The following is a 14,920-nucleotide window of genomic DNA, read 5'->3' on the forward strand; positions in this document are numbered from 1 at the left end:
CGGCGATTTAGTCAGGGTTGCTTCTTAGCGAAGCCAAGGCCTCGGGCGAGCCGGAGATGTGTCCGCCGTTAAAAGGGGGGCCTCGGGCGAGACGGAAGTCCCTCGAGGTCGGCTGCCCGAGTCCGAGGCTAGGCTCGGGTGAAGCGTGATCGAGTCACTCGTATGGACTGATCCCTGACTTAATCGCACCCATCAGGCCTCTGCAGCTTTATGCTGATGGGGGTTACCAGCTGAGAATTAGGCGTCTTGAGGGTACCCCTAATTATGGTCCCCGACAACTTGCTACAAGCATCTAACATCGATTCCAATCTTTGACCGAGCAAAAGCATGGTCGAGAAACGCGTCAGTCTTGGCAACCCACTCATTTGATAAAGCACCTATTTTCTTCTAACTTTCATACATCTATCGAAGATCCTCCTCCATACTAGATACAAGACATTAACTTAATCTATACTACTTATTAAGACTCTAAGGGGTAGGCTGCCCCATTCCTGGTTCTGCCATTCCCATTCCCATGTCTCTTGTAGCCTCTTCTCTATTCCCATTCCCATGTCTCTTGTAGACTCTTCTCTGTTTCCCATTCCCACACATCTGTGCCGCGTTTCCCATTCCCACACCTGTGTATTGAGTTTGACAGGTGGTCGTCCCACACACGTGGCATTTCCCAGACACGTTCTGACAGGTGGGTCCCCATTTCCCATTCCCAAACCTGGTCCCACACACGTGGCATTTCGCAGACACGTTCTGACAGGTGGGTCCCAATTTCCCATTCCCAAACCTGTACTCCGCGTATATGACCAAATTTTACCAAAAAAGTAATTTGTGTGGGATCACAGCCATGACCAACCAAGACTACACAACTTGTATACGCACTACAACTTATAAACAGGTGTATACATAGTTTAGTGGCCGATGTGGTACTAAGTTTAACTCGCAAATACGAAGCACAGGCCCATCTGCTTGTTATGGCCCAGACCAAGGCCCAGTATCGTAGCAACCGCTCTCTCCCGGGTCAGGGCCTCAGCTGACTCCCCCTCCGGCCCTCCCCCAATCCCCACCCCCGCTCGTCGTCTCCCCCGTCCGTCTCCACGACCTCCTCCAGCTCTCCCTGCTACCGCGTGACGAAACCGCCCATACAACAACCGCGTTGCCGCTACAACCTCACTCTGCATAGCGTGAACTACGACTCCATCAAGCCGACCAAGGACGAGGAGGAAGAGCGCGAGATCGAGCCTGGGCGGCACGGACATCACGTGGCCCGGGTGCGCGACGGCGAGGGACCTGCTCTGCTCCAACCGGGTCATCGCGTACTCCTAGACATGTCCCTCAGGCCGCGGTGAGCGGATCCAGTCCTACCTTCCTCGGATTTGGTGTCCTCTCACCCGGAAGGGGGCGAGTGCTGCACGGCCCACCGATGCACGGCATGTGGAGCCCCATAGACTTGGACCTGGCGGAGCTGCTCCTAGAGGGCTTCGTCAAGAGGACGAGCGACAGGGAGCTGGTGCGGCCACCGGCAGCGACGCCACAGAAGGAGGTCCTCGTGCACATGGCCATGGGTGGTTTCGTCATGCACTACGGGTAGAACTCCATCCTGAAGAACCTATGGTTCGGGGTGCCCATGGTATCGTTGCCGCTATACATGGAGCAGCACCTGAACACATTCGCGCTGGTGGCTGGCATGGGCGTCGCTATGGCAATGGACGTGGACAGGAGGAAGGGACACTTTATGGGCCACTTGATTCTGCTGCATCGATGAAAATGTGGGTTATTTCCTTTGATCACAATCAAGCTGTTGCTAATCTCAACACTGAAGATGGTTACTCAATTCAGGGAAGCTTTCCGAAGACAATACTCTAGGTTGTGATTCTGCTCTTTATGATCGGTTTCATAGCAGGTGGCTTCATTTTGGGGCTCCTCACAATGCAATTTTGCTGATATTTGTTGTGGTCATATTTTGTTTTGTTGATGCACTTCTGATCTGGAATGCTTGCTAGGGTAGCAGAGGCGCAGTTGGGTTTGCTAATCGCTATTTTGATGCTGATTCCAGGACTGCCAAAGATGGACAGTATGTAAAGGTTACAGGGGTATGTATAATGCCAACGAAATTGTTTGATCTATTCTTATCTTTTTACTTGAATCGGTTCACTTGTGGTGCTCTTTATTCATCCTATATGTTTATTTTAATTCACTATTGGTAAATAACACTGCCCTGACATGTTGATTATTAAAGTTTTCATTTGACTCAACATGAGCAACGTGTTCTGCATCAGTCCTCTTAAAATCCTTTCATGTTTTCTCTGTCACATAGTTTACCTTTTATTCTTTTCAGGAGCGCAAAATTTGTCCAGGATCGAGCATACAAGTGATTCTACTGTGTGATGTTGTTTATTCATTATTTTATCTAGCCACCCAGAGTTTATGCATCTCTACAAAGTGTCTCATGTCTCGTGCAATTGATGAACTAATACTCCACAATCTTTTGTATTGGGTAATTTAGGATCTTGTACAATTTAGTTGGTTGTTTGTTTACTCAGCTGACCACACATCAGTTTATGCAACAAAAATAGGTTTGGGAAATGTGTTAGTGCCCCAGCTGCACTATTTTTGTTTGTTTATGCTAAATCAATTAGGGCCTTTTGCTTTACAATTCTCCTCTTTACGATCCAACATTAGTTGGTTCAGCCTCGGGGTTCCTTAAATATTATATTTTCGTTCAGGTTCGATTAGGTTGGCATGATTCGAAGTCGAGTTGAAGCATGGGGCCAATGCTGGTAACGCTCTTCTGAGCTTATTATCATCTTTAACTTCATGATGATGGGGTACTCAACATTTTGTTCCATGACAGGTCTTGTGAATGCTCTGAAGTTGATCCAGCCCATCACCAAGCGCCCCAACGTTGTGAGTACCAGTGCTGCCCGCTTCAATATTTTTGCTGTTGTGATACCCCCCGGTTAATTTACAAGGAGGTTGAAGCGAACTAGAGAGAAGAGGAAGATGTTGGTGGTGACGGATCCGATGCTGTGGCACAAGGTCGCCGCCGTCTCCGGTAACCCACCTTTTTTCTTCACTCTTTTCGTCCTCTCCCCCGCCCCTTCTTCCTGGAATCCTCTTTCCTTAATCAGACCACCGAGATGAGTGGTTGATTTGAGCAGGGGTTGCCGCTTTGGGGCTCGGCACCTACGGCGCGCACATGTTCCGCCCCAAGAACCCCACGTACAAAGAGGTAGATGACGTTCTCCATCATGCTACTGACTTTTGTAGCTGTACTGTACATGTGGTCTAGACTCCAGATTAGAGAGCGAAAAGAAAAGGAGTGATTCAAAATTACCGGAGTTTCTTTAGTTTGTGCTCAAACGGTCAAATGAAATCTTGATACCTATCCTAAGACGATTCTAATATGTGCATTAGTTTTTGGCAGAGTAGGAGTCTCTGTGCTTAGAGCGAGCACACTGTCACTTCTGATAACATTGTAATCCTGTTTTTCTACAGCCTCCGATTCGTTCTCCCAATTTAGCGATTTGTTTTTTTATAATTTGTTGTGAATGGTTTTGGCAGGTTTGGCACACAGCATCCCTGTACCATCTCGTCCACACCGCGGTGCTGCTCGGGACGCCCATCACCAAGCGCCCCGACGTTGTACCAGTGCTGCATGCTTCAATATTTTTGCTGTTGTGATACCTCCCGGTTAATTTACATGGACTCTCCGATTCTTGACGTGTTTGCAGTGGAGGGCTCCTCACTGCTGGAATCGTGCTCTTCTCTGGAACGTAAGCATTTGTCCCCCCTAACCAAAACGTAAATTATCAGAAGACATTGAATTAGAAAAATGAATTTGTTCTTCTGACATCTTTCATTTACATTGGAATTGTGTCATAAAATCTTTATTGATAGAGGATGTACAATTTTGTTAGGTGCTACACCGTGGCTTATCTTGAAGACAGGAAGTTTTCTTCACCGGCACCATTGGGGGGCTTTGCGTTTATTGCTGCTTGGGCTAGCCTCCTGTGTGTGTACTATGTCTGGTATTGACGTGCTGTAGTTTTCTTTGTCATGATCACCGTCTATGGCATCGGAAACCTCCCTTATACGGGTAAAGGATCCAGTTTTTTCTTGACTTTTGATCCCTAGATCTATGATATATCCACTATCCAGCTACATGCCTGCAATGCACACTTGGACATAGACGGTACAGCCATGATTTGTGCCAATGTTGCATTGAATTGCAGGTATGATATTTTGGTTGAGAACCTCATGCGCACAAGGGGATCATGCATGTCATCCGGAAGAAGGAAGATCCTAGAAGATATGTCTCTAATCTAACAAGATTATCTGCCCTTATGTTCGTCACTGTCAATGAAGTTGTTCTTTCACTCTATATTATAGAATTAGGGCCTCTTTGGATACAAGGACTAATTTTCCTTCAATCAACCCGTGATTACCACCTTCACGGCTCACAAGCCCTAGATGTCCTCCTAACGCGTCGTCCCATGTGTGCTTGGAGGAATTATGCCACAGGAAAGGGGGAAGCCAGTTTGGTTTCTTACTTAGCATATTAATTATAGCTGCAGTACTACAATTGTTGGGGATAGGGAATCATATTTTTTGATGCATTTATAGTTTGATACTTGATACAAAACTTTTACTTGAAACTGCACATGTGTTCTCTATTCATTATCTGAATGATTTTGTTCTGTTGGTGTTTCTTTGTCATCAATTTAACCTGTCTTGAACTTATTATATAATTCAGGGTGCACTGAATGTTGTGATGGGTAATGTGCTGAGATAGGTGATTTGTTCCTGCAGAGTACACATGTTTTATTTCCTCACATTTTTTCTTGCATCTGCAGTTTTCTTTGTCTTTATAATATGTCAAGTAGGAATACTTGTCGTTGATACTATAATATAACTTTTGGTTAGGTCAGAAAGATTACGTTCACTGTGTCAACAACTGTTGGCAAAAAACTAATGGCTGGATCTATAAGTACTGTGAAAAAGGTATGGTGAAAAGCACCAGTGAGTTATTTATTTTTTGTTATTTTTTCTTTGCATCAACGGAAGGTTCACACCAATTACTTTCAGCCTGAACTAAAACAACAATTTAGTTCTATATTGGTTGTAGGCGAATAATTCATGAGATATTAAGTTAATGATAATTCATGAGATATCAAGTATGCCTGTTGATATGAGTTTATTTATTATTGCAAACTTAGTATGCCTTTATTTAGATATGTACAACTTAGCATCCTGCCTGTAGATCGACGCATCGAACAGGCGGAGGAGGAGGGCGAGGGGCTCGGAGCTAGACCTGAAAGTTTGGGCCGTGCTGTTTTGGGCCGCTCAGGCATGGCCCAAGAAAACGGGCTTAAAGCACGGCCCGACACGAAGTATATTGGGTCGTGACAGCACGGCACGAATATAGGGCTGGGTCGGGCTTTGATTTTCAGCCCATCGTGCCGCCCGGCCCGGCATGAGTGACTGGGCCCGGCACGACGTGCTTTAGTGTCGTGCCGGGCTTAAATTTTAAGTGTTTGGCCCAGCACGGCCCGACCCAAAAATATTAAGGGCCATATCGGCCCGAAGACTTACAGCCCAAGGCACGATGGGCTCGTGTCGTGCTGGCCCGGCCCGGCCCAAGTTTCAGGTCTACTCGGAGCTCTATGGTGGTGGTGGCTTCAATTTCTAGGGGCCTGAAGCAGACGGAGAGGAGAGGAGAGAACAAGAGACGGAGGAGGGGAAGCGAGGCAAGGAAAAAGGGGAAGAAATGTTTTTTGGCTTGCTATGTATTCCACCACCACTTTCTCTCTCTCGGTCCCACGCTGCAACACACGGGCACCTACCTATTTGTACATAAGTTATCGTAGTATTCTATATTTCCATTGCAACGCACGGGCACCCACCTATTTGTACATAAGTTGTCATAGTATTCTATGTTTCCGTTGCAACGCACGGGCACCCACCTATGGATTGATTACGGGGTCATTGCTAGGCTAGGCTATGCTTCATTTCACTTAGTAGTTAACTGTTTGTACAATGCATCTACTTATGAATAACAAGATCTTGAAACTAAACCGAACATGACTTCAATAACTTCTCCTTATAACAGGAAGGTGAGGACTGAACTTCTACAACATTATGGCCGCAATCGCAAGTTCTACCTCAAGAGAAAGCGGTTCGACAACTACCGATCAGAGATGGCCCGGTCGTTGTTCTGCCTCTGCCCGCTGGGATGGGCACCTTGGAGTCCTCGGCTCGTGGAATCAGTCCTGCTAGGCTGCATTCCGGTTATAATTGCTGATAACATACGTCTGTCGTTCCCTCCAGTCCTCCAGTGGCAGGAGATCTCACTGCAGGTGGCTGAGAAGGACAGCCAGTCTTGAGATGGTGCTTGACCATGTTGTGGCAACCAATTTGACCGTGATACAGAAGAATTTGTGGGATCCAGTGAAGCAGAGGGCTCTGGTTTTCAATCGTCCGATGGAAGCAGGCGCTGCTACATGGCAAGTTTTGAGGGAGCTTGAGGTTTTGCTGGACCAGTCTCGGAGGAGATCTGTTGGATCCTATTCCTGGAGGAGGTGAAGCACACAGAAGGTCATCTGTTGCAGCTGTGTACCCATGGTTTGCACTCTGCAGTTCACAGCATGCCGCCCTGGCTGACAACATCAACATTGAGTCGAGACCTGAGCCTGAGATCCACCTCTGACATGGTTTTTTCTCACCAGAAATTCAGAATGACGATCTCAAACCAGAGCTCTACTTCTGACATGGATTTTCTAATCTAGAAATTCTGAATATTGATCTCAAGCAAGAGTTCCCAACCTTCAGTTAGGTCAATGGGAATATGGGCTGTTAGCTCAACCTTCGTTGGCTTGTTGTCTGGTTAGTGCCTAACTGGAGATCCCAATCTCAGTTGACAAGTTGACCAGGTCTGTATAACGTATAGGCATACCGTTCACACATTTATTTATTCTTTTAAGAACTAGGATGAGTTTGCTTTTCTTGCCATAGAAAGAACATAGATCTTACTGCAATTTAGAGGTTGCAGCATATTTTTTGTATTTATTTTTTTGGTTGCACACTTGTATAGTTGTCGGGCTGTTGTGTATGCTACTTAAATTCTTCTGTAAATAGAATGGTGTCAAAGAATGAGTTGATTTTAAGATAACGAGAAGCACTCTAGCCTATTAAAAGAACAGCGAAACATGACTGAGATCTATTCTACAGTCGTTATCTCAACCATACTTCCTCCGTACCAAAAGAATGACCCTGTAGATGTGTTGGGTTAGTTTTATATAAAATATTAGCAATACTTATATCACTAAGTAAATTTATTATAAAAATAAATTCCGATATCTAATATTCTTTTATATATAATTGGTCGAAGTTGAAAAATATTTGACTTTCTCAAAAAGCAAGTGAGAATGACTTTCGTTGTAGGTTTGTGGGACGGGGTATGCAAGTATCAACCGTTCATATTCATGGCATGCATTACTTAAACGGTTCTCTAAACATAAAAGACAATAAATAGACTAAGAACAAGGTTATTAAAATGATAAAACGTTAAAACATTTAAATAACATAGGAAAAATATTAATATATCATAATTTCAGACAATAACATAAAGTTAAATACTAAAACAGAGAGGTTAGTGGATTTACCAAAACTTCACCCATGAGTCGCATTGGACCCTAAAAATAACTAATAGACTGGGCCTAAAAGTAGCTAATGGTGTTTATAGTTTAAAACATAAAAAACATTAAATGCGGTTTCAATCTCTAATTAGAGTTTTGCATTTAAACGTAGTTTTAGTAACACTTACTACGATGGAGCGTCTCCAAATTAAATCTCTTAGTAAATATATATTATATCTAAAGATAGCTCAAGAGATGAGTATTAATCGAGGTTATACACACTCGAGTTAAGAGATTGAGATGGACTCTTCGCGAAAAGATCGTCTTCTGATTTAGACATTAAGACACGAGATATTAAACAAAAATGTATATGCCTCGAGACACCTTAAGAAATACTAGGTGAGTACCCGTGCGTTGCAACGGAACCGTATAATAACACGATAACTTATGTACACATGAAACCAGTAGTACTTACACATTAGCTTTTTTCAGATTTTGAATTTCCGCTTCTTTAGCTTTGATTTGAAGATCTTTCTTTGTTCTGTCCTTTTTCAGCGCAGTGCATTAATTTTTCTGCAAACAAGATTACAGAGAATCATCACCTGTTGATCATACTGAGTTATCTAAAAACAATCCCCACTAACCAGTAAAAAAAGAGTTGGTCAGCAGCACCAGTTTTAGTAGTAGTAGATCAGACCTCATCTCAATTTAGATTCAAACAAGATTGGTAAAAATGTACAGTTCTAAGGATCCACAAAAATACAGAATACTGCCACGAATGATAACACAAGGTACGCACCAACTCATTCCTTTCCTTGGAGACACGGTCCAGTTCTATCTGCAGCTGTGAAGACCAAGAGCATTAGGAACAAAAGGCAAAAAAAAAACGCTCCACCCCGAACACGAAAAAAGCCTGATGACCTTCGTAGACCATTTGGAAAATTTGGCCCTGTTAAAGACATATATCTGTCGAAGGATTACTACACTCGGTAAGGTACCTTGACTTAATTATTGAATGGGTGTTTGCCCGTGGACACCTATGTGCAACTTAGTGATCTCTCCCTGAACTTTATAGTACACTAAAGGTGAAAGGCTCTATGTGACTATCTTGTCACTGTTATGCTGAACCATATATATTTCAGATTATTTTTGTTAACACCCTCGTGTGTACTCTAGGATATCTGAACGTGTACTATGTATTGGGTATTCCAAAATCTCTGATGAGTGAAGTGGGTTGCGAACCAATGAACCTTGATGTTGGACGTGCTGACCAGTGCGCAGGTGCCTATGTGGTGTGATAGTTGTTTCGTTCGGTTAGCAGAAACTGATAGGAGTTATAGCTCAGTTGGTTGTAGAAGTCTGGTAGCCTTGCTATTATCAAGATGATATCATATAATTGTCCATGTTTTACACAATGTTTAGAAGAACCCATAATAATGAGCAGATGACAGTTTCCCTATCCTTGATGTTTTGACTATAGGAACATATAGAGCAGATGACAGTTTCGTGAGAACGTGTGTCATACTAAGCCAGCTGCGAGCTCGAGTGAGAATACAGGCATTGCTTAGGACCACTACGCTGAATTTCTATAGTCAAAACATATACAGGCATTCTATATTAACAAAAATATAGTTAAACAATTAATGTTTTTGCATGTTAATGCATTTTTATCATATTGATTCCGTAGCAACGCACGGGCATATACCTAGTTAGTTATGATTACTAATGAACCACACTAATACAATATTATATTAAAAAATCATTTCACGGGACCCTAAATCATATAAAATGACCTTATTTTCGATGGTTTAATAATTACCCTCGGTAATTAAAAGTTTAAATTATATATAGGCACCACTAAATAAACTAAAACAAGCTAATTTAATTACATAATAAACTCAGACCGTCGGACGTAACAAACTAAACATAACTACTAGCAAACAATCTATATGTATATACAACATATTAAAAGTCACAAAATTACTCATTTAGCCGGAGGTAGATCCGGTGAAGCGAGCGCCAGCGGCGTCAGGGGCAGGGGCAAAGGCTGGGGCGGGCGCGGGCTGCGTCGGGGCGGCTCCAGTAGCGTCAGGGACGGTCACGGAGGTGCCGGCGGGCTCGGGCGGCTCCGGAGACGACTCCGACTACGTCGGGGTGGGTGGGGTCATGGCGGTCGGTCGCCGGCATCTTCGAGGCGGCGCGGGGAGGCTCCAGGCGGCGACGGCGGCTTGTGAGCGGTGGCGGCGCGGGCGGGCGCTAACGGGGTTAAAACCCTCATGTCCGACGACCTCCTAGGGAACCATCGAACATTACCTTATGTCCAACGACTTATCTAACAGTCATCGGACAGCCATCGGACGTAGGATATTATATCCGACGACCACCTAGGAGGCCGTCGAATATAACAGAGTCGTCGGAACTCTGTCATTTTGTGCAAGGCGTGAAAACTACAGACCGCCTGCTAGGCTTCCCGAGTCTACTCCAGAGAGATTTGGAGTAGAGTTATTCATGGCGTATGGCTCTCAGTACAAGCGTCATGAGCTAATGAATCCCTAATTCATTGGTTGGCTGCATGATGAGCTTGGGGGTGATGCGAGGAAGGGGTTCAATTCTCTCGTCCTGCTCGTCACTAGGGTTTTATTTGTAAGGGCTAGCTTAGTAACTCTATTTTACAAAAAAAATGACATGCATTTTTTCGGCCGTAAATATAATAGAAAATCACATATTTTTAAGATTAAAAGAAATTTCTAAAGCAACCAATACATAAAACAATAGATAAATCATGCGTAGCAAATAAATACATATCTATATAACATATTAAATATATCTTGAACGCATCTAACATAAACACAAGTTAGGGACCGTAAGGAGATCACTTCAGCCTGATCAAAGATGAGTTCATGGTGTCACCAAATTTAGTTAATGTCGTAGTGCAGATCTAAGTTATTAAAACCTCACCCGTTTTGAAGCCCTGTCCGCACTCCACGTAGCGTTCCGTATCAGGCTTTGACACATGTTAGAGCGCGGACCCGAAATCGGATTCTAATTGAGCTCTGAGCAGCGGTGTCCTGAGTCCGTGACCGTGTTCTCTCCCCCGCGCTTCCCTTCAACGCCGCCTCCCTAAAGATCCGCCGCTTCTCTGCCCTCTGCTCGTCGATTCGGCGCCTCCTCTCCTTCACGCGCCCACGCTGCCGTCGCCTCCTCCTCACTGGCGTCCATGCCGCTGTAGCCGCCTACGGCCATGGCCGCTGGAGCCAGCGACTATTTGACGATGGAGTACCACTCCAGAGAGGTCCCCTCTTTCCCCTCCACGACGAGGGAGCCACCGTCGGCAGCGGCGTCCTCGTATGCAGAACAGCAGAAGTCCCTCGCTCGCTCTGCGCGCATCGAACCAAAAACCACACCTCGGCGGCAGCTATATAAAAGCCTTCACCTGACCCGAGCGCTAGGGTTTATTCGCTCCTCCCACCCGCCGTCATCGCCGCCTCCTCTCCCCAGCACCCGGAGCTCGCTCGACCGCCGCTCACCATGGTAAGGATTACGCTCGAGGCTGCTCCACGATTTTCGTATGTTCCCTTTTGTCGGTGTTAATACTGTATTTGCTACCACAGATCATCCTCAAGAAGAACAGCAATGAGATCTGCAAGTACCTCTTCAAGGGTATGGTCCACTAGACTCGCAGTAGGGTAACCTGGGCTGATTGGTTGTTTCGCCTTCTAGGAGGTGACAGATCTTCAAATTATTTTCGTATTACTAGGAGGGAGTGCTCGTGTATTATTTTGAGTTCACTTTTTTGGTCCAATTTCAGCATCTCACAAACTTACGGTCTGATATATTATAGGCTTGACACAGCGAGCATTGTCAAATATTTTTGTGCTCCAAATTTATTTGCCCCTTAAACTATGGATTCCTTGTTATACATTCATCTGCGTTATGTTCATACGATTTCTGTTAGTTTGATGTATTTGCTGCTGCAGAGGGCGTGCTGTATGCCAAGAAGGACTACAACCTGGCGAAGCACCCGCAGATCGATGTGCCCAACCTCCAGGTGATCAAGCTCATGCAGAGCTTTAAGTCCAAGGAGTATGTTAGGGAGACCTTCTCCTGGCAGTACTACTACTGGTACCTCACCAACGATGGCATTGAGCACCTACGCAACTACCTGAACCTCCGGTCTGAGATCGTGCCTGCCACGCTCAAGAAGTCTGCCAAGCCACCGGGCCGCCCATTTGGCTCTGGCCCTCCTGGTAACCGCCCAAGGTAAAAGCCTTAAATCTTGTGTTGCTGAGGCAATAATATAACAGAGCATGGGGTGGTGGGATTAAATTATCCGCCATGATAGGGAGAGGCGAGATCTTGTTTGGGGAAGACGGGAAGAGATGAGGGGTTAAAGTTCGCCACCTGGTTTTGTGCTTCTTCAGGTTTATTGCCTCCATTCACTTCACGGCTTAAACTACCCAATTTTTTGCAATTTAGTCATTTTTTCGAAGAAAAAAAATCATGTTTCGGCTGACTTCGAGCAGGTGTTCAGGATCCATGATAGGTTGTACATCGGTTTCTCAAGGCTCACCTCTGACGCTCGGATGCTATGAGTTGTAGTTGCCGAATTTTCCCTGCCCACCACCACCTATTATCTTCTGTTCGGCTGCTTTTCGATCCCTCTGCAGGTACCATTGGTTGTTCTTCAGGCACAACATGTATCAGCTGCGTCAGGAGAGGGACATTAAGCATGAGACTTTTGCCATCTTGTCTCTGGGAAGGTGAGAATTTTTGTAGGGCACTTTTGGAGAAACTGTGTAGGCTTCTAGATAAGCCTACTAGGGTAGTTGTTATTTCATATTTTTAATGCACGTCCGGACGGTGGATTCTATAAATAGATGGAATTTGTTATCACTGCCGCCATTAAACTAACTTGCCCTTAAGCATGTTGTTTTCACTATGCATGATTGGTCACTTGTACATGCTAATTGTTTGCTTTGCTCAGTGATTTTTTGTAAGTCATAGTTTGTTGTTGATCTATTGCATATGATGCAGATCATATTCACAGTAGTATGGTTTTGTAGCTATAATAAACGTTACTAATTATCCTACTTGTCATCCTAGACTACAAATCGTGTTCTCATTATGGCACCAATTGCATTGCTATCCTGGTTGCCGGTATTTCAAGAAACGCAGACAAGGACACTTTTCAATGAAGATTTCAGAAGGGGCCTCCTAAGTCCAGATATCTCATATTCTTACTGGGAAAAGAATGAATATAGTTTGAGGTACTTAAGATTTCACGAAGAACTTTAATGATTACCTAGCCTCTTTGCATTCTACAAAGTAATCACAATTTATTTAAACTATTTTGCTTGTTAATTGTGCAAAACATGTTTAGAACTTGTTGTTTCTTTCAAATACTTTGCTCATGGTTAAGGCTATGGGTGCAATGATTAATGAAAATTAGTAGTCCCATCTTTTTGGTTGGATATTCATAGTCTGATTTGCAGTAATCCTAGCTACAGGTAGCACAGTAGCCAGCTAAGTTGATAGCAAACAACCAACTAAAGTTAGAAAATGGAACCCAAAACTTAACAGTTTTTTTGTTTCACGATCACCACAATAGGAGCAGAGTATCCATATCTAACATATTGGATACTAACTGTGTTTATTTTACTTCAAGTTGTCTACAATGAAACTCAGTTAAATTTATCAAAGAAACAATTTAGCTGATCAACACAATAGATGATATTTGGTAAATAGATCTTTCACAATTTTTGGTTATTTATAGAAGTTGTATCTCCAGTTTATTATGTAACATTTGATTTAGATGTGATCACACTTGACACAATACGTTAAATTTGATTAGACTTTCAGCATGTGGAAACTTGGAAGTCTACAACTTGTCACCTCTTTGAGACAAAGGAAAAAACTCATGACCTTTTTGTTAGTTCATGTGATGTGGAGAACACAAAAAATATGTGCATATAAAAGAATGAACATACCCCACCAATGATGGAACACCTATCCACTTAATCAAATATGTCATAAATTAGATGAAATATGTTTTTCTGGTCCTTTTCCTACAGCTGCATGGTGCATGTAGTCAATTATGCAGCAGCAAGATTCTTGATCCATGTTCCGATGTTATTTGTATCCTTACAAATTCTTGTGTAGGCTATTCCTTTCCATTTGCCTGCTCGTGATACTTCAAATGATAGAACTGTGCATTTGAGTGATAACTTTCTTACTAATAGTCAAGAACTTTCTCATGTATTTTTCGCTCGGATCTTTCGCAAATCCTTTGAAATTGTGTCAGCTTTAGAATCAACACGTCTCAATTTCACGGTTTTGCCTCAATTTAGTTCTTTATGATCCAATCCAAGCATGGCGATAACTGTGACTATGAGGTTCAGTTCATGTTGGTTTGAAATATTCAGCACTCCATTTTTGCTAAGCTATTGATTTATTCTCTAATCATTTTGAACTTCATTGGTGGATTTTGTCTGGGTAATCTCCTTCCTCTTATTCTCTTGTAAACAACCTGCTATGTTATAATTTTAATTTTAATTAAAAGTACTAACTTTGTTTCTTGTTGGATTTGTAATGGAGGGCCATTTTTAACTTCAGTTCAATGCCAATGTCCATAGATGACATATTCTGCTGAAAAATATAGAAGGTAATGTTTATGTCTGTATTTGAATTTGGTGGCTAATTGGCAAAGCACACACCGTAGCCTCCATGACAACACTTCATGTGTGGATGATCAGTAAGCCCACCTACATCAACTCGTATTGTTGTGCCAATCGAAGGGAATACTTTGCTTTGTGGTTCCTTTTCCGATGCTTAACTCACAATTCGATCTGAAGCAAGAGCTTAGTTTTGACAACAAAAGGCAAGAATTTTTCATTGCCAAAAAACAATATGTTGTGTGAAATTATTTATCCATCCAAAATTTCATTTGTGCCACACCTCTTGCATCACCCATTTCCTAAATTGAGTGTTACTTAGTAGTACTTCCTATTGCTTACTCTGCAGGTTGAAATTAAAAGAACCATACCAAAAGGTTCAGTGTAGTCTAGCTCTAAGGATTTCAAGACTAAAAAGATATTTGTTGGTGGGCTTCCCTCAACACTAACAGAAGGTAATTTAAGTATGGCATATGATGGATCAGGCTTGAGTTACATCGATTTTGCACTGATGATTGTTCTGTTTGTTAACCTTGATCAGACGAATTCAATAGTTTCTTTGCAAGATATGGGACTGTGGTAGACCACCATATCATGTTTGATCATGAAACCAAACGTTCT

At 43.3% G+C, this 14,920-nt stretch overlaps 1 protein-coding gene and 2 pseudogenes across 2 annotated transcripts; all 3 read left to right on the top strand.

The window, feature by feature from the left end:
- Positions 1 to 2,891: 2,891 nt before the first annotated feature.
- LOC118473475 (transmembrane protein 256 homolog) lies at positions 2,892 to 4,320 on the top strand. Its single transcript, XM_035962854.1, has 6 exons — positions 2,892 to 3,046; positions 3,153 to 3,223; positions 3,556 to 3,671; positions 3,726 to 3,767; positions 3,912 to 4,022; positions 4,227 to 4,320. The coding sequence occupies exons 1-6, from the start codon at positions 2,995 to 2,997 to the stop codon at positions 4,318 to 4,320; spliced, it is 486 nt and encodes a 161-aa protein (XP_035818747.1). The 5' UTR covers positions 2,892 to 2,994.
- A 1,742-nt stretch (positions 4,321 to 6,062) lies between these two features.
- Positions 6,063 to 7,192, top strand: LOC103640436 (probable glucuronosyltransferase Os03g0107900; annotated as a pseudogene). Its single transcript, XR_559632.2, has one exon. The product of XR_559632.2 is annotated as a probable glucuronosyltransferase Os03g0107900 (transcript).
- On the top strand, positions 10,865 to 11,896 carry LOC103640437 (40S ribosomal protein S10-1; annotated as a pseudogene).

The sequence above is a fragment of the Zea mays genome, chromosome 9 (assembly GCF_902167145.1).
Source record: "Zea mays cultivar B73 chromosome 9, Zm-B73-REFERENCE-NAM-5.0, whole genome shotgun sequence".
NCBI lineage: Eukaryota > Viridiplantae > Streptophyta > Magnoliopsida > Poales > Poaceae > Zea > Zea mays.

Bases quoted from the DNA above. Each gene is read 5' to 3' on its own strand.
- LOC118473475 (XM_035962854.1), top strand. From the start codon at position 2,995: ATGTTGGTGGTGACGGATCCGATGCTGTGGCACAAGGTCGCCGCCGTC. The intron at 3,224-3,555 runs GTAGATGACGTT...TGGTTTTGGCAG, and splicing joins AGAACCCCACGTACAAAGAG to GTTTGGCACACAGCATCCCT. The intron at 3,768-3,911 runs GTAAGCATTTGT...CAATTTTGTTAG, and splicing joins ATCGTGCTCTTCTCTGGAAC to GTGCTACACCGTGGCTTATC.